Below are 25,971 nucleotides of genomic sequence, written 5' to 3'. Positions count from 1 at the left end.
AAATTTCAACATGAGTTTTGGAGGCAAAATTCAAACCATAGCATCTCACATGCAAAGGTTTAGATTTAGATAATGTTTTATCATTAACATTTTGTAATCTAAGCATGTTAAACAAGAGCTTTATTGCTTACTTAGAAAGATTTATTTCAGTAGTTGTTGCAAGTGTTTTTAATGCTTGTTTTTGTCCTTCCCCAGGAGACAATGCCATCTTAAGGTTCACCTTGCTCAGAGGTATTGAGTGGTTGCAGCCTCAACAGGAAGCAATAAGTTCAGTTCAAAATTGTGAGTTGGAATTGGATCCCCACTGACAGTTTGCTACTCAATCAGAGGGGGACTTTAAAACCAGCTTGGCCAATCCCCTTATTGACCATAAGGAGACTGAGATCCCCAAAATGTGAAGTAACTTGATGAAGATCACATAGCTTGTGAGTGGCAGAGAGGAGGTGAAAATTTAGTCTCCTGACCTCCTTCCATGGCTCTGTGAGTGACTCTCATCTAAATAATCCTGTCTTCTTGGTTTTTGTAACCCCAGGAAGGCAGGTACCTTAAGCTTCTCTATATCTCTGCTGACTCCTCTTCTCATTTCCAGGCATGACGTACGATCTTTATTAAGAGACTATCACAATGTCCTAATTGTTACTTCCCCCTCACACTGAGACCAACTGCTGTTTTGAACACACCATTTCATACCTCCTGCTTCCTGGAGGCTCCTGCTATGAATCTCTTTCCTGTCACAAGCCCTGCACTTCTAACCTCACATACTGAGGCCATATTATATTCTTTTTCTTCCCCATCTTCAGTCTCAAGGAGTCAACCCCACTCCCACACACTAACTCTGCCTTTGTTTCCACATAGTCTCTCTTAACAAATCTTCCCTTTCTATCCCAACTGCCAGCTTCTATTAGGGGAAGAAGTTGGAAATACTGCTTTTCTGCTTCTCACAGGCATGAAATGCCAGCATACCTGCCCTGCCCATTTGTACGTGTTTCCTCATTGCTTCACGGGGGAGGCCACTATGGAACATTGCCTGTGATCCATGGGCTCCAAACAGCCCTAAAGTCTTGTGATTCTAGTGTTCACTTGCCCTAATCTCCTATTTTACTTCCCTGGATCTATGTGATTGACATCATGGCCTTCATGTCTGGATGAAAGGTCTCCTGGGACACACACGAACACACAAATTGCAGCATAGAAACCAGGTCTCCTGAATATCCCTGGAACAGGCCTGCTTTACCTTCACTTTCCAAACCCTATGCTGGAGGTGTCCGTGGAAGCCCACCCAGCATGGTCCTCCAGGCTGGAGGCCTTTCAGTGACTGCGTCTGTGTCATGAGTCCTGATGCAGTTTTTCTCTGTATTTCTCTTTAGCTTCATCAAGCAAGCTTACTCAGCCAAGACTCGTGGTATCTGCCATGCAGCTGTATCCTGTCCAGGGGTAGGCATGAGCTGGAAATCCTCTTCTTCAGTTCAGAGCTGCTAAGTCCAAGCATGCAATGGGAGATGGTATAAACTTTCCAGAGACTAGCCTCATACCCTGCCTTTCCTCGGCATGCAGAACCTAGAAACTGAGCTTGCTGCCTCTGGTGAGAAGTTAAGGAGGTGTTTCTCTGTGGGAGTCCTTTCTCACCTCCAACTAGGACAGGCACTTTTAAGAAGTTGGAGTCTCTGACCCACTTTTCAGTAGAACACTACTGCTGTGGAAGTGTCCCAGATGATCTTTGATTTTTATTTTTAATTTTTATAGATTTAAGGAGTACAAGTGCAGTTTTGTTACATGGATATATTGGGAAGTAGTGAAGTCTAGGGTTTTAGTGTAGTCATCAACCAAATAGTACACATTGTACCCATTAGGTAATTTCTCACCCTTACCCACCTCCCACTCTCGCACCCTTCCGAGTCTCCAGTGTCTATTATTTTGCGGTCTATGTCCAGGTGTACATATTATTTAGCTCTGACTTGTAACTGAGAACATGCAATACTTGACTTTCCATTTCTGAGTTATTTCACTTAAGATAATGGTCTCCAGTTCCATCCATGTTGCACAAAAGACACGATTTTATCTTTTTATGACTGATTAGTATTACATTGTGTATATGTATCCTACGTTCTCTTTATTCAGATGATCTTTTATTGCCAGCTTCCTAAATATTCCAGGCTGCTCAGGGCGGGGTGCATAAGGTGGGAAAGAAAGAAGATCTGTTCTTCTGCTTGGCAGGATATTGGCAATAAGAATAGAAGGGACTTGAGTCTGTTAAAATCTGCTTCAGCCTAACTCACTTCTGCACAAGCTTCCAAGTGAAACTGATGCTAAGTTAGGGCTCTGGGAGAATCCCCAGGGGTCATGAAAACCATAGCTGAGGAGAGCCAAAGAGTTATTTGAAGGCCAAGGTGGTAGACAGCAGCCTCTGAATGACAGGCCTGGTGTCCTTGCCAGCCATGTCACTTCTCAGGCCTGTTTCCAGACTTGTCCTTCCAACAGGGACTTGGAGCTGCCCAGGTATTATTTGCCTGTTCCAGTGCCCAGAAGACAAACCAGATACTTTGAAGCTCTTTACACTGGAAAAGCAATGCATGGCTTCAGAGTTTATAAGACCTTGGGGAAGAAGGTGAGACTAAGAATGTAAGAAGCCCTATTCTGAAGCCTGAAGGTTTCACTTTTGGCTATTGCCATTCCTAAAGGAAATGACAGTGACAAACCAACACAGAATGCAACTTCAATTACTGCATCATAGTTGTGATAACTGGCTGTTTTCTCTCCCTTCAGACAAAAATTATCCTACACCAAAAAAGAGAAGAAGTAATCAAGCCAGACCCCCAGCAGAGGCAAATCATCTCTCAGAGGCCTCCTAACACTGACAGAACATTTTCTGGTCAAAAATGAAAGGCCCTGCGAGGCATTGCCTCACTCAGGAAGTGCAAGGGGTCAGGGAGTTCCCTTTCCTAGTCAAAGAAAGGGGTGACAGACAGACGGCACCTGGAAAATCGGGTCACTCCCACCCTAATACTGCGTTTTTCCGACAGGCTTAAAAAATGGCACACCAGGAGATTATATCCTGCATCTGGCTGGGAGGGTCCTACACCCACAGAGTCTCGCTGATTTCTAGCACAGCAGTCTGAGATTAAACTGCAAGGTGGCAGTGAGGCTGGGGGAGGGGAGTCCACCATTGCCCAGGCTTGATTAGGTAAACAAAGCAGCTGGGAAGCTCGAACTGGGTGCAGCCCACCACAGCTCAAGGAGGCCTGCCTGCCTCTGTAGGCTCCACCTCTGGGGGCAGGGCACAGACAAACGAAAAGACAGCAGTAACCTTTGCAGACTTAAATGTCCCTGTCTGACAGCTTTGAAGAGAGTAGTGGTTCTCCCAGCACGCAGCTGGAGATGTGAGAACAGGCAGACTGCCTCCTCCAGTGGGTCCCTGACCCCCGAGCAGCCTAACTGGGAGGCACCCCACAGTAGGGGCAGACTGACACCTCACATGGCCAGGTACTCCTCTGATACAAAACTTCCAGAGGAACGATCAGGCAGCAACATTCACGGCTCACGAAAATCAGCTGTTCTGCAGCCACCGCTGCTGACACCCAGGCAAACAGAGTCTGGAGTGGACCTCTAGCAAACTCCAACAGACCTGCAGCTGAAGGTCCTGTCTGTTAGAAGGAAAACTAACAAACAGGAAGGACATCCACACCAAAAACCCATCTGTATATCACCATCATCAAAGACCAAAAGTAGATAAAACCACAAAGATGGAGAAAAAACAGAGCAGAAAAACTGGAAACTCTAAAAAGCAGAGCGCCTCTCCTCCTCCAAAGGAATGCAGTTCCTCACCAGCAACAGAACAAAGCTGGACGGAGAATGACTTTGACGAGCTGAGAGAAGAAGGCTTCAGACGATCAAACTACTCCGAGCTACAGAAGGAAATTTAAGCCAAAGGCAAAGAACTTAAAAACTTTGAAAAAGAATTAGACGAATGTATAACTAGAATAACCAATACAGAGAAGTGCTTAAAGGAGCTGATGGAGCTGAAAGCCTAGGCTCGAGAACTACGTGAAGAATGCAGAAGCCTCAGGAGCTGATGCGATCAACTGGAAGAAAGGGTATCAGCGATGGAAGATGAAATGAATGAAATGAAGTGAGAAGGGAAGTCTAGAGAAAAAAGAATAAAAAGAAATGAACAAAGCCTCCAAGAAATATGGGACTATGCGAAAAGACCAAATCTACATCTGATTGGTGTACCTGAAAGTGATGGGGAGAATGGAACCAAGATGGAAAACACTCTGCAGGATATTATCCAGGAGAAATTCCCCAATCTAGCAAGGCAGGCCAACATTCATATTCAGGAAATACAGAGAACACCACAAAGATACTCCTCGAGAAGAGCAACTCCAAGACACACAATTGTCAGATTCACCAAAGTTGAAATGAAGGAAAAAATGTTAAGAGCAGCCAGAGAGAAAGGTCGGGTTAGCCACAAAGGGAAGCCCATCAGACTAACAGTGGATCTCTCAGCAGAAACTCTACAAGCCAGAAGAGATTGGGGGCCCATATTCAACATTCTTAAAGAAAAGAATTTTCAACCCAGAATTTCATATCCAGCCAAACTAAGCTTCATAAGTGAAGGTGAAATAAAATACTTTACAGACAAGCAAATGCTGAGAGATTTTGTCCCCACCAGGCCTGCCTTAAAAGAGCTCCTGAAGGAAGCACTAAACATGGAAAGGAACAACTGGTACCAGCCACTGCAAAATCATGCCAAATTGTAAACACATAGGCTCAAAATAAATGGATGGAGGAAGATCTACCAAGCAAATGGAAAACAAAAAAAGGCAGGGGTTGCAATCCTAGTCTCTGATAAAACAGACTTTAAACCAACAAAGATCAAAAGAGACAAAGAAGGCCATTACATAATGGTAAAGGGATCAATTCACCAAGAAGAGCTAACTATCCTAAATATATATGCACCCAATACAGGAGCACCCAGATTCATAAAGCAAGTCCTGAGTGACCTACAAAGAGACTTAGACTCCCACACAATAATAATGGGCAACTTTAACACCCCACTGTCAACATTAGACAGATCAACGAGACAGAAAGTTAACAAGGATACCCAGGAATTGAACTCAGCTCTGCACCAAGCAGACCTAATAGACATCTACAGAACTCTCCACCCCAAATCAACAGTATATACCTTCTTTTCAGCACCACACCTATTCCAAAATTGACCATATAGTTGGAAGTAAAGCTCTCCTTGGCAAATGTAAAAGAACAGAAATTATAACAAACTGTCTCTCAGACCACAGTGCAATTAAACTAGAACTGAGGATTAAGAAACTCACTGAAAACCGCTCAACTACATGAAAACTGAACAACCTGCTCCTGAATGACTACTGGGTACATAACGAAATGAAGCCAGAAATAAAGATGTTCTTTGAAACCAACGAGAACAAAGACACAACATACCAGAATCTCTGGGACACATTCAAAGCAGTGTGTAGAGGGAAATTTATAGCACTAAATGCCCACAAGAGAAAGCAGGAAAGATCCAAAACTGACACTCTAACATCACAATTAAAAGAACTAGAAAAGCAAGAGCAAACACATTCAAAAGCTAGCAGAAGGCAAGAAATAACTAAAATCAGAGCAGAACTGAAGGAAATAGAGACACAAAAATCCCTTCAAAAAATTAATGAATCCAGGAGCTGGTTTTTTGAAAAGATCAACAAAATTGATAGACCACTAGCAAGACTAATAAAGAAGAAAAGAGAGAAGAATCAAATAGACACAATAAAAAATGATAAAGGGGATATCACCACCGATCCCACAGAAATACAATCCACCATCAGAGAATACTACAAACACCTCTATGCGAATAAACTAGAAAATCTAGAAGAAATGGGTAAATTCCTCGACACATACACCCTCCCAAGACTAAATCAGGAAGAAGTTGAATCTCTGAATAGACCAATAACAGGCTCTGAAATTGTGGCAATAATCAATAGCTTACCAACAAAAAGAGTCCAGGACCAGATGGATTCACAGCCAAATTCTACCAGAGGTACAAGGAGGAACTGGTACCATTCCTTCTGAAACTATTCCAATCAATAGAAAAAGAGGGAATCCTCCCTAACTCATTTTATGAGGCCAGCATCATCCTGATACCAAAGCCGAGCAGAGACACAACAAAAAAAGAGAATTTTAGACCAATATCCTTGATGAACATTGATGCAAAAATCCTCAATAAAATACTGGCAAACCAAATCCAGCAGCACATCAAAAAGCTTATCCACCATGATCAAGTGGGCTTCATCCCTGGGATGCAAGGCTGGTCCAACATATGCAAATCAATAAATGTAATACAGCATATAAACAGAACCAAAGACAAAAACCACATGATTATCTCAATAGATGCAGAAAAGGCCTTTGACAAAATTCAACAACGCTTCATGCTAAAAACTCTCAATAAATTAGGTATTGATGGGACGTATCTCAAAATAATAAGAGCTATCTATGACAAACCCACAGCCAATATCATACTGAATGGGCAAAAACTGGAAGCATTCCCTTTGGAAACTGGCACAAGACAGGGATGCCCTCTCTCACCACTCCTATTCAACATAGTGTTGGAAGTTCTGGCCAGGGTAATTAGGCAGGAGAAGGAAATAAAGGGTATTCAATTAGGAAAAGAGGAAGTCAAGTTGTCCCTGTTTGCAGATGACATGATTGTATATCTAGAAAACCCCATTGTCTCAGCCCAAAATCTCCTTAAGCTGATAGGCAACTTCAGCAAAGTCTCAGGATACAAAATCAATGTACAAAAATCACAAGCATTCTTATACACCAATAACAGACAAACAGAGAGCCAAATCATGAGGGAACTCCCATTCACAATTGCTTCAAAGAGAATAAAATACCTAGGAATCCAACTTACCAGGGACGTGAAGGACCTCTTCAAGGAGAACTACAAACCATTGCTCAGTGAAATAAAAGAGGATACAAACAAATGGAAGAACATTCCATGCTCATGGGTTGGAAGAATCAATATCATGAAAATGGCCATACTGCGCAAGGTAATTTATAGATTCAATGCCATCCCCATCAAGCTACCAATGACTTTCTTCACAGAATTGGAAAAAAACTACTTTAAAGTTCACATGGCACCAAAAAAGAGCCTGCATCGCCAAGTCAATCCTAAGCCAAAAGAACAAAGCTGGAGGCATCACGCTACCTGACTTAAAACTATCCTACAAGGATACAGTAACCAAAACAGCATGGTACTGGTACCAAAACAGAGACATAGATCAATGGAACAGAACAGAGCCCTCAGAAATAATGCCACATATCTACAACTATCTGATCTTTGACAAACCTGACAAAAACAAGAAATGGGGAAAGGATTCCCTATTTAATACATGGTGCTTGGAAAACTGGCTAGCCATATGTAGAAAGCTGAAACTGGATCCCTTCCTTACATCTTATGCAAAAATTAATTCAAGATGGATTAAAGACTTACATGTTAGACCTAAAACCATAAAAACCCTAGAAGAAAACCTAGGCATTACCATTCAGGACATAGGCATGGGCAAGGACTTCATGTCTAAAACACCAAAAGCAATGGCAACAAAAGCCAAAATTGACAAATGGGATCTAATTAAACTAAAGAGCTTCTGCACAGCAAAAGAAACTACCATCAGAGTGAACAGGCAACCTACAGAATGGGAGAAAATTTTTGCAACCTACTCATCTGACAAAGGGCTAATATCCAGAATCTACAATGAACTCAAACAAATTTACAAGAAAAAAACAAACAACCCCATCAAAAAGTGGGCAAAGGACATGAACAGACACTTCTCAAAAGAAGACATTTATGCAGCCAAAATACACATGCAAAAATGCTCATCATCACTGGCCATCAGAGAAATGCAAATCAAAACCACAATGAGATACCATCTCACACCAGTTAGAATGGCCATCATTAAAAAGTCAGGAAACAACAGGTGCTGGAGAGGATGTGGAGAAATAGGAACACTTTTATACTGTTGGTGGGACTGTAAACTAGTTCAACCATTGTGGAAGTCAGTGTGGCGATTCCTCAGGGATCTAGAACTAGAAATACCATTTGACCCAGCCATCCCATTACTGGGCATATACCCAAAGGATTATAAATCATGCTGCTATAAAGACACATGCACACTTATGTTTATTGTGGCACTATTCACAATAGCAAAGACTTGGAACCAACCCAAATGTCCAACAACGATAGACTGGATTAAGAAAATGTGGCACATATACACCATGGAATACTATGCAGCCATAAAAAATGATGAGTTCATGTCCTTTGTAGGGACATGGATGAAACTGGAAATCATCATTCTCAGTAAACTATCACAAGGACAAAAAACCAAACACCGCATGTTCTCACTCATAGGTGGGACTTGAACAATGAGAACACATGGACACAGGAAGGGGAACATCACACTCCGGGGACTGTTGTGGGGTGGGGGGAGTGGGGAGGGACAGCATTAGGAGATATACCTAATGCTAAATGACGAGTTAATGGGTGCAGCACACCAACATGGCACATGGATACATATGTAACAAACCTGCACATTGTGCACATATACCCTAAAACTTAAAGTACAATAATAAATAAATAAATAAATAAAATGAAAGGCCCTGGTGCCATCTTCCCCAGAAACTACCAAGAAGGGCAATGGGTTGACAGCCCAGATGTGGCAGGACCAGACTGCAGTGGGTAAGTCTTGGGCAGAGCATGAGAGGAAGCGCTTCTTTCCACCACGGTGAGTTGGGTCAGGAGATCTGGGCTCTAGGTCTTGCTCCACAGCTTCATGGCTGTGTGCAAATCCTGGCTCAGGTTGTTAAAGAATCCCATGACAAATGGATGTAGAGATCACTGAAGGCAATCAGCAGGGACAGATGGTGTCTTTTAATGGTAGGATCTCTCATTTAGACAATGACTCACACCCATTGTCTCAGTAAGTCCTCACAACAACTCTGTGAGCACCCATGTCAGAAGTCATTTATTTTTAAACAGTGAAAGAATCTGACTCACAGAGAAGGTAAGTGACTTTCCCAAGATTACTGGGCAGTAAATGGCAGCATCTGGACTAGAACACACCATTTCTGATTTTTTGTCCTGTTCTTGTTCTATGCCAACCATTTACGCAACTTTTCATTCACAAAAGGAATAGTTCTTCCCGAGAGTTCTGTTCATTTGCCAACTAGTGGATAAAAAAACTTCAGGGTTTTTTACCTAAAGCTCTAAACTATTGTCATAATTTTAAATGAATAGGCATATTTTCTCTCCTTTGAGAAAAAAAATCAGAAGTAAAATGAGTCAGAATTTCCTGAACAAGCCCTCCACCTGAGGTAACTGAGGACAGGTTGGCTTGTCATCTCTGTGGGTTACAGAACAGGAAAGGACTGGAAAGCTTTTTGGAGAATACTTTCAAATTTCTGGCCAAAGCTTCCTGCTGTGCCGATGTTTTTTTATTTTCCAGACTTTTCACAAGATGAAAAAGGTGATGTTGGAGCAGAGCTTATGAACACCTGAGACTCTGAGGTCACTTGGTGGGGCTGTGATTGCAGGAGATCCAGGAAGACTGTAGGCAGGCGTGACTCTAGAGGAGGCTGAAAAAAGGCCAGGTGTGGAGAGCCCCTTGGGCCCCCGGGAGAAGGCCCAGTTAGACAGGAAGGCCTAGACAAAAGGGCATGAGGCTTCCCTTCCCTATCAGGGCTAGAGCTTTAGAACAGGACTGCAATTAATAGAAGGAAGAGTGGGCATGAAACAGAATCCCAGTTCCTAAAAATCGGGCAAAAAACTAAGGCAAGACCCCAGGTAAGGAATAAAGAAGAGCTCAGTTAGTGGAATTGAGGTAACAGGGAAGCGCTTCATCAAAAAAGAACAAGTCACAAGCCCCAGGCATGAAACTAGAGAGGATGTTAGGCCAGCAACAAGGTGACTGACGAGGATCTAGCAAAATACTAACTCATGGTCACATACTGAAATACACTCACATTGGAGTGGGACATGGCTGAACCTGCATGTTGGCAATAGATGGGCTGCACTTAAGGAAAAGAAAGGTACTTTTCCTAATCTATTTGAACTTAGATCTTTGCCCCATCTTCCTATTTCTTAATTATCTTTCTCTCCACATTCACCATGGGTATACTCATGTGTAAGTATGCAAACACACAAACATGTTATTTAAAAGGATTAATGATACTTATTAGGTCACCCCTGAGTTGGAAAAAAAAAATCTTCTCTTTTGTTAAGTCTTGCTGATTGTTTCTTTTGGTTTCTTACATACTCCCTTCAAAGATCCCAGATCTACCATGTTCTAATGCCAGTTAGTCTAGTGTCACTAAGTCAGTCACCTGTAGAATACAGGCAGGGTTTATAAATGAGTAAAGCAGTCCATGAGAGATAAGAGGGAGTGGTAGAGACTGTGGTGAACTGGAGAACGTGTCCCAAGGGGTCAGAGACAGTCCGCTCAAGCCAGCCAACCTAGTGTTGCCAGAGCTTCTACTTAGGAAAAAAAAGAAGGAAAGAAGGAAGGAAGGAAAGAAGGAAGGAAGGAAGGAAGGAAGGAGGGAGGGAGGGAGGGAGGGAGGGAGGGAGGGAGGAAGGAAGGAAGGAAGGAAGGAAGGAAGGAAGGAAGGAAGGAAGGAAAAAAGTGAGAAATTAAAAATGTCTGTAACATTACAGTTAAAACAAAACTTAGTTAGGGACAACACTGACCCACAGCCCAACAAATTGCATTCCTTGCTTTAATATTTTTCTTTGCCCTTGAAATTAGATTTGGGTCTTGGGTCTAGTTTGAACAAAAAATATGGGAGGGGGGGAAAAGGAGTCCCAACACTAGATCCAGGGGCCACTACCATCTAAGGAAAAGGCCAAGAAAGAGGGACCAGGTAAGGAACCTGGCCCACTTCAGTTCCTGTGTTAGTTTCCTTTTGCTACCATAACAAGTTACCAGAAACTTAGTGGCTTAAAACAACACAAATTATTATTTTACAAGTCTGTAGGTCAGAAGTCTGACCTGGGACTCAAGCTAACATCAGGGTGTCAGGAAGGCTGTGTTCCCCTCTGGAGGCTGTTGGGGAGGATCTGTTTCCTGGTTCATTCAGATTATTGGCAGAATTCAGTCCTTGTAGGTACAGGATGGAGGTCTCGCTTCCTTCCTGGCTGTCAGCTGAGAGCCGTTCCCAGTTCCTGAGAAGCCACCTGCATTCCTTGGCTCTTGGCCTCCTTCCTCTGTCTTTAAATCCAGGAATGGTGGGTCAAGTCCTGCCCATTCTTTGAATTTCTCCTGCCTCTTCTTCTATCATCGCATCTCTCTGGTTCCCTCTTCTGCCTCCCAACTCCCTTTTAAGGGCCCACCCAGACAATCCAGAATAATGTCTCTGTTTTAAGGTCCTTAGCCTTAATTCCACCCAGAAAATTCCTTTTGCTATGTAAGGGCACACATTCACAGATTCTAGAGATTAGAGCATAGATATCCTAGGGTAGTCACCAGAAATTCTACCGACCACAGTTCTAGACCACCTTCCTTAGAAAAGAATGTATGAACCCACAATCTGGGCCTCTGATGTGATTACTGCCTCCTAGAGACTCAGGAACACCATTTTTTTCTTTCTCTTGTCATAGCTCTGACTATTCTTTCTGATTCTTCTTCACATTTCTTGTTTCTTCCTTAAATATCAGTGCCTCCTGTGGCTCTCCTGTTGAACTTACCTTCTTACAATGCACTCTCCCATTTGCTTGAGATCCCTAGCCCCTAGCTTCTCCTCTAATAGGATCCAGTGCAAATTTAATCCATTCTAACAGGATCCACAACACAAATTTAATGTATTCCAAATCAATTTTGGCCCCTTTATTTCTTTTCTCCAATCAACCCCATCTTCCAAGCTAGAAAACTCAGAATCGGGTCGGGTGCGGTGGCTCAGGCTAGTAATCCCAGCACTTTGGGAGGCCGAGGTGGGCGGATCACAAGGTCAGGAGATCGAGACCACGGTGAAACCCTGTCTCTACTAAAAATACAAAAAAATTAGCCAGGCGTGGTGGCAGGCGCCTGTAGTCCCAGCTACTTGGAGAGGCTGAGGCAGGAGAATGGCGAGAACCCGGGAGGCGAAGCTTGCAGTGAGCCGAGATTGCGCCACTGCACTCCAGCCTGGGCGACAGAGCGAGACTCCATCTCAAAAAAAGAAAAAAAAAGAAAACTCAGAATCATCCTCAACTCATTCCTCTGCCTCCCCTACCATATTTTACCTGCAGGAAAGGGAAGTTCTGCCACTCTGCCTTGGACATGTTGCTGCTATCCAGACCTTCCTCTCTATCCCATTGGCACTGCTTTTCTCAGGCCCTTGTCCCCATCACTGGCCCTGTGAAGTCACCACATTCCCCTCTCCACACACACCCAACACACGCTGCTTCATCCCACACACTGAGAACAAATCTGACCTGCTCATTTCCTCAGCATGAAAGCTTTTATTCTCCTCCTTCACCTGGTTGGAAAAGTCTCACTCCTTTGTGGGACGTACAAGGCCATTGCTAATACGGCCTCAGTCCAGGTTTCCAGGTTTATCTTTTTCCTCTCTCTGTCTCGTACACGCCATTCTCCAGCAACTTGGTGATTGTCTAAAGGGCCCCTTCCCTTTCTTCTCCATCACACAGACATCACACTGTGATACCTCCTGATTCTCCTTTCTCCTCTTACTCTCTCCTCTTAGTTTCTGAGACACATTTTTTCCTCTCCTTGAGATAATTATTCATGTATGTGTCTCACCTACTAGACTACATGCCTTTGTAGGGCAGAGACCAAGTCCTATTTTTATTTGTACCTAGAATAGACCAAGAACTATTTTTCACCTTACCTAGCACAGTGACATGCAGATAATAGTTGCCTCATAAATACATATTGAATGCATGAGTAAATGAATTGTGCTGGGTGCTGGAAATGCAGTGGAGAAAACAGAATGTGAAGTTCATGCTTTCACTGACCTTATAGTCAGACTGTGCTATTAACAGAAAATCAGTTCAACTATCAATTACAGTTGTGACTACCACCATAAAGAAGAAATAGCAAATGCTATTGTCTTCATGAATTTTTCTGTATTCCAATAAATCTTGATGCTTTAAGAACTCTTTGTTTTTTAGGAATCTCATACAGCCCATTCAGACTAAAGGGTGATGGAAAGAGGCAGAGGAAAGCAGAAAGAGCAAGAGTGACTGAGACTTGCCTTCATCTATATAGAAGCCTTTTCTGATACATGTCAGAGAGTGACATGAAGTCTCCCCTCTTTATACAGAAATATGAAAAGACATCTATCCCTCATTTTGAGAGCCTCCAACTGATCCAAGTGTCATCCAGAGGAGGAGGTGGCCCGTGTGTGCAGGACCTCAGGGTGCCAGCCCTCACCCATACACCTCCAGGGCTGCAGGTCATTAGCCAGAATAAAGGGTGTCCACAATCACAATCTGTGAGCCTGCCATCCTCTTCATAAGTAAAAGGGCACAGGGAAAATGATAAGTTGCTCCCAAGAGGGCTCCCAAGGCCATTTCCAATCCAAATGATTCGTGGATAGAATACTTCTTTTCCCAGATGAAGATCACAAGCCAGCTAGCCCCACCCAGTGACTTTGACACATTTGACACATGGGCCCTCCCCCAGCCAACAGAGTCCAGACCAGAAGGCCCTGCACCCTCTGTCAGAGCTCACGGTTTTCCATGAGACAGTCTTGTTTAAATCCTATCTCTGCTCCTAGCAACTTTGTGATCATCAGCAAATTACTTACCCTCGCTGACTCCCAACACTGTATGTGAAATGCAGCTGATTATGTTTACCTCATAGGGTTGTTTGAGGACTGACTGCATATAATGTAGTCCAAGAGCACAGCATAAGGCCAGGAACAGATGGAGGGTGGGGGACTTTAGTTGCCTTCCCTCCTTCTGTCTTTTCCTTAAACTTCCCAGGACATGAAGGAAGTGGTTGGTCAGGAATGGTATAGTGAATATTCCTGGGAAAATTCTGAATGTATTTTCTCCAACAAGTTACATGGTCCTTGGGGGCACCATAAGTCCCAGCTACATGGGAGGCTGAGGTGGGAGGATCACCTGAGCCTGGGAGGTCGAAGCTGCCATGAACCAAGATCGTACCACTGCACTCCAGCCTGGGCGACAGAGTGAGACCCTGTCTCAAAACAAAACAAAACAAAAAACAACAAAACCCCACAAGATCCATTTAATTCCTAACACATACGTAGTCCTTTGGAAGATGTCTGTGTGTTATATGTTTATTATTAATAGGGAGTAATAAGACTTCTTTCCATGCCCTCTACATGCACACCCTGAGTTCCTGACAGATGTACTTTTAAAATATTAGTGAGCCTTTATTGCACACTTACTATGTGACAGCAGCACTAGGAATTGTAAGCTTCATTCTATAGGCAAAGTAATGGAGGCAGGAAGATGCCAGCACTACACATCTTGTCAGTGGCTTCAAAATATGTGACACTTCCTGGTGTCCCGTGGAGACTCTGTACACAAAAACTCAACAATTTGCTTAAATGTCAGAGGAAAATCAGACAGTCTGTCTATACGAGTCATTTTTTTCAAGAATTGTATTTGTGCCGAAATATGGGTTTGGGTAGGTGGAAATGGGAACAGTAGAACAAAAAAAAAGATTGAAGAGATGTAGGACTGCCAGACTTAGCAGATAAAAATACAGGCACCAGGTTAAATATGAATTTCAGATAAGCAATGAGTACTTTTTTAGCTTAAGTATGCCCAAATATTGCATGGGACATATTTAGCTGATACTAAAAAAGTTATCTGTTGCTTACTTAAAATTCAAATTTAACTGAACATCCAATGTTTGATCTAGCAACACCCCCTGTTCCCCGCCTCCAGCCAAAATGGGATGGGCCTGGGAATTTGAATACTCAACACTGGGGCTGGGACTGGGGTTGGGGCAGGGTCCCAGCAGGGATGAGAGGAGCTTCTGCTTTGGTGGGGGAATTACTCTTCTCCAGTCCTGCCTCCCGAGGCCCCATCCTAAACTTTCTGAGGGTGAAAGTGAGCTGTGAGTGCTGAGTCCCTGCAGGTGAAGGAAGGAGCGAGAAGAATCCAGAGGGCTACAGAAAGCGGGGAAGGAAGGGGAAACACAAGTCCTCTGGGCACCTTCAGGAGGGGAGAAGACGGCTGGGTGTAAAACATCAATTATACTTGGTCTAAATGGGCACTGATGGCCTCATCTGACAAATTCAGTGCCAATGATGGTATTGTTTCTGTGAGACATGATGATTCTGCTTCCAGCTACCATCTGTCAAAGAAATTTGGAAATTAAACCCATTCATATGCTGCGAACTAGGGACCAGTGACTGGTGTGGCGCCATGGATAGTGAGGAAGGATAGAGGCCCCAGGAGAACATAGGAAAGGTCCCAGCAGAAGAGAGATGGCACTCTAATTAGGGTAATCTGAGGTGGTTTGGTAAAGGGACAACTTACAAAGGCAGAGGAGAGTGCAGGGAGGTTGTGAGGGAAAGTGCAGTACCCAGAGCTAGTTACACAGTGGCTCCAGGACCAAGCCTGGGCTCTGAGAATAGGGCACCTGGTAGCTCCACCCAAGGACAGAATTGGGAAATCAGACTCTTTGCCAGGGGGTTGGGCCATAATCATGAAAGACACAATCCCAAACACTATAATCTTGAAGGCTGAAATCCTGAAAGATTTCACAGTCCCTAAAGTCTAAAATTCAAAAAATCACAAGCCTGAAAGATCAAAATCCTGAAAACACAATTCTGGAAAAAATAATTTTAGAAATTCTTTAAAAACATTTATTTACATTTTTAAAGGGGATGTATTTGGAAGACATGAAAACACAGCAGAACTCTTCATAGGCCAATTGACACGATAAAATAGACAATGATAACATTTTGGTAAGGTAAATACTCAGCTATACTAATGACAGCCACACAAACATAACAGTATGAGCAGACGAACCATAGTCATAAGGAAGTAAGTCAAAAACAAAATATATAATGCATATCACTGTGCTTGGTAATTGTGTGCACCCAGCTTTATAACTGCAGTCATCTGAAATATTATGACACACAACCTACGTGTTTTGACAAGATCAATCAAAAACCACACTAGGCCACTACTACCACATACGCAGTTGCCCAAAGAGCTGAGATCTTGAGAAATGTTATCTGTCATAAAAGCAGATGTACAAAAAGGACCATCTCTTTATTTATTGAGAAAGTTTCAATGTTTTTACATACATGGACAAAGTCAATGAAGGAGTCAAATTTGCAAAAAATGCATAAAACAAATTAGAACTCTCTAAAAGTCTTTACACAATTTATACTCCCAGTATTCGAAATGATGCAAAGATGGAATACATAACAAATTGTCCAAAAAAAATGGGGACAATTTAAAATAGTAGGGGAACAAAACAAAACTAAAAAACTAAAAAAATTCAACATATGTAAAGGTATATTACGTATTATGGGCAATTGCTCGGAAGTAGTCCGTGAGAGTGGACTGACTTTTATGATCATGATATTTTGAAGTCTTGCATCTTGAATAGCTGTTTTTTTTTTCTTTTAGGGTGTGTCTCTCCTTGGAGAATGTGTTCACATTCATTTTCTATATGGCGCTACTTATTTTGAAATTCTTCTATGATTTGATGTAAATGGACATGAGTACTTCCTATTAAATTTTCTCATCTTCTATGCAATGCTTCTATGTTGCTTTGGGTATTCATAAATCCATTCTGCACGCATTCATATATAAGACCACAAATTTGGCAGGAATCAATCTACTGTGCGAACAGCAACATCTTTGTGTGTCTTCTTATCCTACAGTGTATGTAACTGTTTTCAAATCTGTCAGTAACTTCGCTATTTACTTGTTGTTAAGATGGAGTGATGACTTCTAAGCTCCTAACAGACCAGACGAGACACTGGAAGTTCCTGCGAGATTTTTTAATGCTGGAGCCTAAGCCCCACCCAACGTTCTGATTTAATTGGTCTAGGGTTGAGCCCAAGTGATTCTAACTTGCAGCCAGAATTCAGAACTACTGATTTGTATCACATACGCTTTATTGCTGAAAAATGAGAGACAGGCAATCAGAATGGGCACAGAGGACTTTGTCTTTGGTCAGTCCAGTCAGCCTTCTCTGGACTGGCTACAGTTCTGTAGGTCTTATTAAAAGAAGTGTTATCCATGTAGCATTTGTTGTTCTGCTCCTGGCCCTGCCATTCTCAATGATTTCTGTGTGTTTATGCTAGGAATTCGTGACATCGACAGCTTTAGACTTTTCTTTAGTTGTCTTCCTGATGAAAACTCAACATTTCTGTGGCTTCAAGAACAGTGCCAGTTTGCCTCAATCTCTTTAGTCTGCAGTGACTCTGGGATTATCTCCAGGAGCGTGACAGCAAATGTACTTTACCAACTTCTTAAAAATAAACATAATGATATCTTTCTCCCAAAGAAATATGTTTGTAAATTTTTCTCACACCTACATAGTCTCTCAATTTAGCCCAATCTCTGTGGCATTTTACTTGGATTATTATAGCATCACTGTCAAATTTAAAGGTTTTTCTATGACATCATCTTTCCCCAACCTTTATTTAAAAAAAGAAAAAGAACGAATGTTGTAGCAGGTAGGTACTCCATGATCTAAAATATGTCAGCAATTTCACATTATTTGCATCTCTTAAAAGATTTTTTAGCTGGGTGTCGGGGCACACACCTGTAGTCATAGCTACTCAAGAGGTGGAGGTGGGAGGATCACTTCAGCCCAGGACTTTGAGGCTCCAGTGAGCTTTGATCCCACCACTGCACTCCAGCCTGGGCAACAGAGGGAGATCTTGTCTCTAAAGTTAAAAAATATATTTTTCAAAAATTTAACAACTTTTTTGAAATACAATTCACCATACAATTCACTCCTTTAGGTTGTGTATGCTATAGCTTTTAACAGTATTCACAGGTTTTTACAGTCAATACAATCTAATCCTAAAACATTTTTGTTGCCCCCAAATGAAACCCCATACCCACTGGCCATCACTCCCCATTTCTCCTCACTATGCTCCCCAGCTCTGTGCTACCACTAAACTACTTTCTGTCTCTATAGGTTTGCCTTTTCTAGACATTTCACATAAATGGAATCATACAACATTTAGTCTTTTGTTAACTGGCTTCTTTCACTTAACAGAATGTTTTCAAGATTCGTCTAAGTCATAACAAATACTCATTCCTTCTTATCACTGAATAATATTCCATTATATGGATATACCACACTTTATTCATCCATTTATCAGTTTATGAACATTTGAGTTGTTTTTCACTTTTTGCCTACTATGAATAGTGCTGCTATAAACATTCATGTATACGTTTTTGTGTGGATTTATGTTTTTATTTTCTTTGTGTGTCTATCTAGGGGTAGAATTGATGAGTCATATGGTAAGTCTGTTTAACACTTTGAGAAACTACCAGAATGTTTTCCAAAGCACAGTTTCACATTTCCACCAGGAATGTATAGTGTTTCAATTTCTCCACAACCTCACCAAAACTTGTCATTGTCTGTCTTTTTTATTATAACCATCCTAGTGAGTGCGATGTGAAACCTCATTGTAGTTTTCATTTGCATTTCCTTAATGGCTAATGATGTTGAACTTCTTTATGTATGCATACTGGTTGTTTGTGCATCTTCTTTAGACAAATGTCTGTTCAAATCCCTTGCCCATTTCTAGGTTGGATTATTTTTAGTTTTTCATTTTTAAGTTGTAAATGCTTTTTATATATTCTAGATACAAGTTTCTTATCAGATATGTGATTTGCAAATATTTTCTCCCATTCTGTAGGTTGTTTTTACACTTTCTTAGCGTTATTTGCAGCATAAACTTTCAAGCCTTGATATAGTCAATTTTCTTATTTTTCCTTTTGTAAGTTGTGCATTTGGTCTTACATCTAAAAAACCATTGCTTAACCGAAAACCACAAAAATTTACTCCTATGTTTTCTTCTGAAGGTTTTATAGTTTTAGCTCCTACATTTAAGTGTATTATTCATTTTGAGTTAATTTTTGTGTATGGTGTGAGGAGGGGTATCGATTTCATTCTTTTGCATGTGTATATCCAGTTATCCCACCTCCATTTGAGGAAAAGACTATTCTTTCCCCCATAGAATTGTCTTCCATACTCCTGGCAAAGAATCAACTTGTGATCAACATAAAGGTTTATATCTGAACTCTCAGTTTTATTTCATTAATCTACATGTCTGTTCCTATGCCAGTACCACACTGTTTAACTATTGTAGCTTTGTAATAAGTTTTGACATCAGGAAGTGAGAGTCCTCCAATTTGTTCTGTTTTTTTCTTTTTCCAGATTGTTTTGGCTAAGTTGGGGCTGTTGTATTTCCATATTTTAGGATCAGCTTAATTTCTGCTAAATAAGTAAATAGGTAAATAAACAAATGTCAACTGGATTTGATAAAGATTGCATTGGCTCTGGAGTTCAACTTAGAGTGTATTGTCATCTTAACAGTACTAAGTTTTCCAATCCATGAACATAGGATGTCTTTCCATTTAACATGGTAAAATTGAGACTTATAGATTCTTAAGACTAAAATCAGCATTGCAGGTAAGTCTTGCTTTGGATAACAGCTTAATTTGCTAACAGTTGAATAAAAACCCATTTTTTATATCAAATCACTTTTTCATAGCTAATATTAATAAATTTTCATAGAAATTCTTGGCCACCCTCCACCCATACATACAATTTAAAATGATGCAAGGCCACATGCCAAAAGTATTTCAGTTAAATTGAAAAAGTAGAACAATTTTAAAAATTCAAAGTGAAGGCAAATAATCTTGGAAAGGGAATGACTTTCTAAGCATAACACAAAGGCAAAAAGCTGAAAGAAAAATACTGATGTATTGTACTACTTAATGATCTAAAGTTTCTACTCTTCAAAGTTCCTCATAAACAAAACTAAAAGTACAATTTAAAAACAGGACTACATAGAAGATACTTGACAAAGTGAATAATTTCAATATATAAAGAGCTCTTTAAAAATGACAAAAAATGAACACTTCAAATTTTTTGTAATGGAGAAAGAACATGAGTTGTCACACAAATCATTATATACCAATAGAGGGTGTAAATATTTGGCTTCAGAAGTAGTCAAAAAAACCCAAAATGAAGCAGGAGAGTTAATTTCTTACCTATGAAACTGTTAGAGCTATTTTTTGTTTGTTTGCTTTTTAAATAAAGAGACTGCCTCCTGTTAAGTGTGAGGGAAAACAGACATTCTCATATTGAGAAAAGAAAATTGTAAGTTGATGCAGCCCTTCTAGAATACAATATGCTAATATATTTCAAAATCATAAAAATATGAAAATTTTTAAACCAGTTATTGAAGTTCTAGATATTTAACTCTAAGGAATTAATCAGAGATGGGTGCAAAGGCTGGCCTCAAATTAATTTTACTGTTGTTAATTGCAGTAAATAAAAATGCTAACTGTCCAGTAAGAGTGGTGCAGTTAGATAAATCATGGTGCATGTTGCAGACAAATATTTAATAATATGAGAAAATATCCAGAATGGAAGTCAATGCAGATACAAAAGCTTCATTATGCTATGACTCAAGTTATGACTAATCGTATGCAGATACATGAATCTATATTGTTGTGAACATAATAATACAATGTATATACATATTAAAAATACCAGAAGTTGGGAGGCTGAGGCAGGAGAATTGCTTGAACCCGGGAGGTGGAAGTTGCAGTGAGCCAAGTTTGCGCCACTGCACTCCAGCCTGGGTGATGGAGCAAAACTCCGTCTCAAAAAAAAAAAAAAAAAAAAATCAGAAGTTTAACACTGATTACTGTGTGTCAAGATTACAAAGTGCTATTTATTTTATTCTTTCTTCTTTTCTAAAATTAACTTTCCCACAATGAACTAAAATTAAACATACACACCCAAGTATTTCACATATTTCAAGTAATAATTATGTATACATTTTTACAGCAATACTTAGAAAGAAGAAAATAACTACATATATATTTTTTAAGGAATAAATTATATGTGTGACATAGGTCTTTGGAGTATTAGTCATATTAAAAATGGAAGCAAACTAGAAATCAGCAAAAGGAAAATGTGTAAACAATCTTGGATACTTTAATAGAGTCTTAAATATTCATTTAAATAATTACTATAAATCAATATGTTGCTATATTTGTAATATAAGTAATTTTATCTAAGTAAAAATGCAGCATCAGAATGAACTAATACACTAGGGTGTCAATTATGCAAAACTCTCATATGCATGTAAATGAGTTCAAGATAAAATACAAAAAATTAAAATAGCTTGTTAGAGTAAAAAGAGTGTGAGTATTTACGATACTTTCATTGTATTATTTATCAAATAATATGAATTATAACATAATTGGGTTTCTCACAGGACACTACTATTAAACTTATAATACATCTGATTACTCATTTTTAAATTGGCTTATGTCTTAAAGTTCAACTTTTTTTGCTTCTGATCTTTTTCAACCCACATCATTTACCCAAAATTTTTTTAAAAAGTAACACCCTACAAGTGCTATTTTGCTGTTCTGTTCTTTATGGGAAGTGAAAAAAAGCTCCCTCATCTCTATGTGTTCAGGGCCCAGCACACAGCCAGTACTTACTGCGTATCAGTGAGATTAATTCAAGTATAAAAACTGGTAAAACATAAGCCTCAATTTCCACTCAGACGTGGGTAACTGGCAGATGCCTGTAAGGCAAATTTCTCCTTTCAATTTTTATTTGTTTGCTTGTTTGTTTGTTTGTTGAGACAGAGTCCCACTCTGTTGCCCAGGCCAGAGTTCAATGGCATGATCATGGCTCACTGTAGTCTCAGGCTCACACCACCACAGCTATTTTTTTTAGGTGGGGTTTCACTACATTGCCCCCTTTTTAGAATGTATTTGCTACCCCTTCTCTTTGCTTCCACTTTAATGTCTTGTCTTTTTATTTTTTCATCACACTTCTCCATCCCCTTTTTCTCCCTCCTCTACGCCTCCCTAACCCTTTTTCTCCTCTTTCTATCCTACTTCACCTCTTCTCTTTTCCTCATATACTCAAACTCCTCTGCATTCCCGCCTTTATATTCCCCCCTCCCTCCTTTTCCTCAACTTTCTCTCCCCAGTCCCACCTTCTTGTTCTTCCTATTCTTGTCACTGTTGTCTCTGCCTTCTCTTCCCTTTTTTCATTAGATGCATCATAAAAACACCAAGTTGGAAGCCACTGCTAACTGTTCTTCTTGTTTCCCTTCTCCTTGTCTTATTTTTAGTAATAGAACCCCCTACATTTTAGCTGCGCCTCTGGTTACCCAAGTAGAAACTTCATTCCCCAACCTCCCTTGCAGCTGGGTAAAGACATGTAGCTGAATTCCACCCAAAGGAATGTCGGCAGAAGTGATGGAAGTAACTATTTGACCTCTCTTCCTCTTTCTCCCTGTTATTTTCTTCCCACACTCATTCTCTCAATAATCATTTCTCATTGCAAGGCCTTTAATACTATCATTAGATGACTCATGAATTTCTCCCCAGCCAATCTCCCTGAACTCCTGATCTGCACATCTAACCCTATATGACATCTCCACTTAAATGTCTATTAGAAATATCACTTTTGGCATGTCCCAAATGAAACTCTTGGTCTTCCCTCTAAACCTGCTCCTCTGGAAGCCTTTCCACCTCCATTTAATGGCAGCCCTACTCCTCCAGTCACTCAAGCCAAAATGCTGACAATTGTCCTGGACTCTTCTCTCTCACACCGTATCTCACTCTGTCAGCAAATCCTGTTGGCTCTACCTACAAAATACATCCCCAGTCTGCCTGCCGACTTGAAGTCAACCTCACTGCCATCACCGAGCATCGGCTACTAAAGTCTTTGCACAAACTATTTAATAGTCTCCTAACTGATCTTCCTGTTTTTACTCTTGCCCTCTGCTTTCTGTTCACAGGGGACGCAGAGTGATTCTTTTAAGTGTTAAGCTACATCATGCCACTCCTCTGCCCACAGTCCACTGAGGGCTTCCCATCTCAGTAAAAACCCAAACCCTTCCATGTGCTTTGGGGCCCTCCCTCCCTGGTTCCCTGACCCCTCTGTCTTCTCTTCTTCTTGCTGGTCTTTGCTCACTCTGCATGGCAATCATGCTTTTGTGCTCCTCGAACAGCTCAGGTATGAACAGGCCCCAGGGCCTCTGAACTGACTATCTGTTCCCTCTGTTTGCTTTCCCTCAAATACCTCCACGGCTTGCTCTTTTGCTCCCTTGCGGTTTCCCTTGGTAGACTCCCTCTTGATGCGGTCCACCTGACCCCCGTCTTTAAATTTAATCTACTTTCCCTAACTACTCTTACCTTGCTTAACTTTCTTCCTGCTTACTATTACCCTCCAGTATACTCTGTCCTTATGGATGTTGGTTTTCTTCCCTACCCCACCCTGCTCCCACCTCATGAGGACAGGGATTTTGGTCTTATTTGTTCACTGACTCATGGAGCATCACTTCCTACTTCCTGGTCTGCTGAACAGCTGAGGCTTTAACAGGAAAGACACATAATCTTCTACCTTGTCTGAGTCACAGTCATTTGGTCCCTGTTAAGAGAGCTAAACAAAATCTTCGCTGATTATTGTTTCACAAAATGTATTTTTTAAAAGACTTGATTCTCAAGAAGAGAGAATTTTCAGTGAGCAGAAAGAATGAAATTCTCTGTGTTTATGTTTCTCATTGCTTTGGGTTCACTCCTGCTGTGGACATCAAATCACTTCAAGATTCGTGGGTTAAGTTTTTATAGGCCAATATTAGTGGCTAACATAGTAATGTTATGTTATTATTTTTGAATAAATATTATTAATCAATAATATTAAATATAAATATTATCAACATAAAATCCTGTTGATGGTGTTCTAGAGCCTCAAAAAATCTAATTCTTTTGCTTTTTCCCCACCCACTTCTCTCCTCTTGTTAGTACCATCTTTGGGTCTTGTTGGGAACTGGCCCCAAAACTGGCCATAAACAAAATCTCTGCAGCACTGTGACATGTTCATGGTGGCCATGATGCCCACACTGGAAGGTTGTGGGTTTACCGGAATGAGGGCAAGGAACACCTGGCCCACCCAGGGCAGAAAACCGCTTAAAGGTGTTCTTAAACCACAAACAATACCATGAGCAATCTGTGCCTTAAGGACATGCTCCTGCTGCAGATAACTAGCCAGAGCCCATCCCTTTATTTCAGCCCATCCCTTTATTTCCCATAAGGAATACTTTTAGTTAATCCATAATCTATAGAAACAATGCTTATCACTGGCTTGCTGTTTATAAATACATGGGTAAATCTCTGTTCAGGGCTCTCAGCTCTGCAGGCTGTGAGACCCCTAATTTCCCACTCCACACCTCTATATTTCTGTGTGTGTGTCTTTAATTCCTCTAGTGCCACTGGGTTAGGGTCTCCGCGACCGAGCTCATCTCGGCAGGGTCTTTTGTTTGTTTGTTTGTTTTTGAGACAGTCTGGCTCTGTTGCCCAGGCTGCAGTGCGGTGGCCTGATCTCTGCACACTGCAACCTCTGCCTCCCAGGCTCAAGCTATCCTCTCATCTCAGCCTCCCAAGTAGCTGGGACCACAGGCACATGCTGCCAGGTCTGGCTAATTTTTTTTTTTTTTTTTTTTTTGCATTTTTAGTGGAGACAGGGTTTCACTTTGTTGCCCAAGCTGGTCTTGAACTCCTGACCTCAAGTGGTCTGCCTGCCTCAGCCTCCCAAAATGCAGGGACTACAGATGTAAGCCACCACGCCTGGCCCCATCTTTTGGTCTTAGTCTAAGCAAATAGGCCATAAAGCAATGAAAAGTTTACACAAATGAAAAACACCGTGGAGGTGATGAAAAAACATTCCTTTAAAAAAAATATATGGCTGGGTGCCGTGGCTCATGCCTGTAATCTCAGCACTTTGGGAGGCCGAGGCGGGTGGATCACGAGGTCAGGAGATCAAGACCATCCTGGCTAACATGGTGAAACCCTATCTCTACTAAAAATACAAAAAAATTAGCCAGGCTTGGTGGCAAGCACCTGTAGTCCCAGCTGCTGGGGAGGCTGAGGCAGGAGAATGGCATGAACCTGGGAGGTGGAGCTTGCAGTAAGCTGAGATCGCACCACTGCACTCCAGCCTGGAAAACAGAGTGAGATTCCATCTCAAAAAAAAAAAAAATTCTGTTCCTGTGATAGGAGAAGACCGGAGGAGCGTAAACATTTGCTGCAAGCCTATGGTGATTGTCTTAGTGACTTTTGTCCATTGGGGTCCTGGTGAAGACTCTCATTATGGCTTGCAGACGGACACTTTCTTTCTGTATGCTCATAAGGCAGTGAGAAAGGACAGCTCTTTCTGTCTTCTTCTGAGGTCATTAATCCCAACATGAGGGCCCTATCCTCATGATCTCATCCAACACTAATTACCTCCCAAAGACCCCCATCTTCAAACTAACACATTGGGGGGTTAGGGCTTCAATGTATGAACTTGGGAGGGACACAATTCACTCTATAGCAATAATTAAGAACAGCAACAAGTAAAACTGGGTGTGTAGTGTATGCCAGGCACTGTACTAGGCACTTAGGCAAGCCTGAGAGAAAATCTCCACAGAAGGGAAAAAGGAATGCTGAATTTCCCAGGATCTCCTCCAGAGGAAGGTTGTGCTGTTCTTTGCCCAAATCATCTTGAGAGCCCACTGTGTCCTAAAGCTGATGGAGTAGAGAACAGAAGAGCTGCCCCAGGGGTCAGCTCCAAGACTTACCTCTCTCCTAGGCTGCAGCTCCAGCAAAGACCCACCAAAAATCAAATGTTAAAGGTTCTTCTCAACCAGTGAATTCAAGGAGTATCTTATAACTTAAACACACTACACACTTATGACACACCA

At 41.3% G+C, this 25,971-nt stretch overlaps 1 protein-coding gene across 6 annotated transcripts in view; it reads left to right on the top strand.

Annotated features, from left to right (window-relative positions):
* Positions 1–25,971, top strand: part of RGSL1 (regulator of G protein signaling like 1) — a 132,800-nt gene that overhangs the window by 99,841 nt on the left and 6,988 nt on the right. For 4 of the 6 annotated variants that reach the window (XM_058430573.1, XM_058430574.1, XM_058430570.1 and 1 more), the window contains 3 exons: positions 196–282; positions 1,368–1,434; positions 16,625–16,715. In XM_058430573.1, the coding sequence (XP_058286556.1) occupies positions 196–282; positions 1,368–1,434; positions 16,625–16,709 (239 nt within the window). In that variant the 3' untranslated portion in view covers positions 16,710–16,715. Of the gene's footprint in view, positions 1–195; positions 283–1,367; positions 1,435–16,624; positions 16,716–17,307; positions 17,436–25,971 lie in introns of those variants that run through there. The other 2 variants (XM_058430572.1, XM_058430571.1) reach the window with 2 other exon arrangements.

This window comes from Hylobates moloch, unplaced genomic scaffold (genome assembly GCF_009828535.3).
Source record: "Hylobates moloch isolate HMO894 unplaced genomic scaffold, HMol_V3 SCAFFOLD_18, whole genome shotgun sequence".
Taxonomy (NCBI): domain Eukaryota; kingdom Metazoa; phylum Chordata; class Mammalia; order Primates; family Hylobatidae; genus Hylobates; species Hylobates moloch.
The sequence above is the reverse complement of the archived record's forward strand: the minus strand, read 5'-3'. Positions and strand labels throughout refer to the sequence as shown.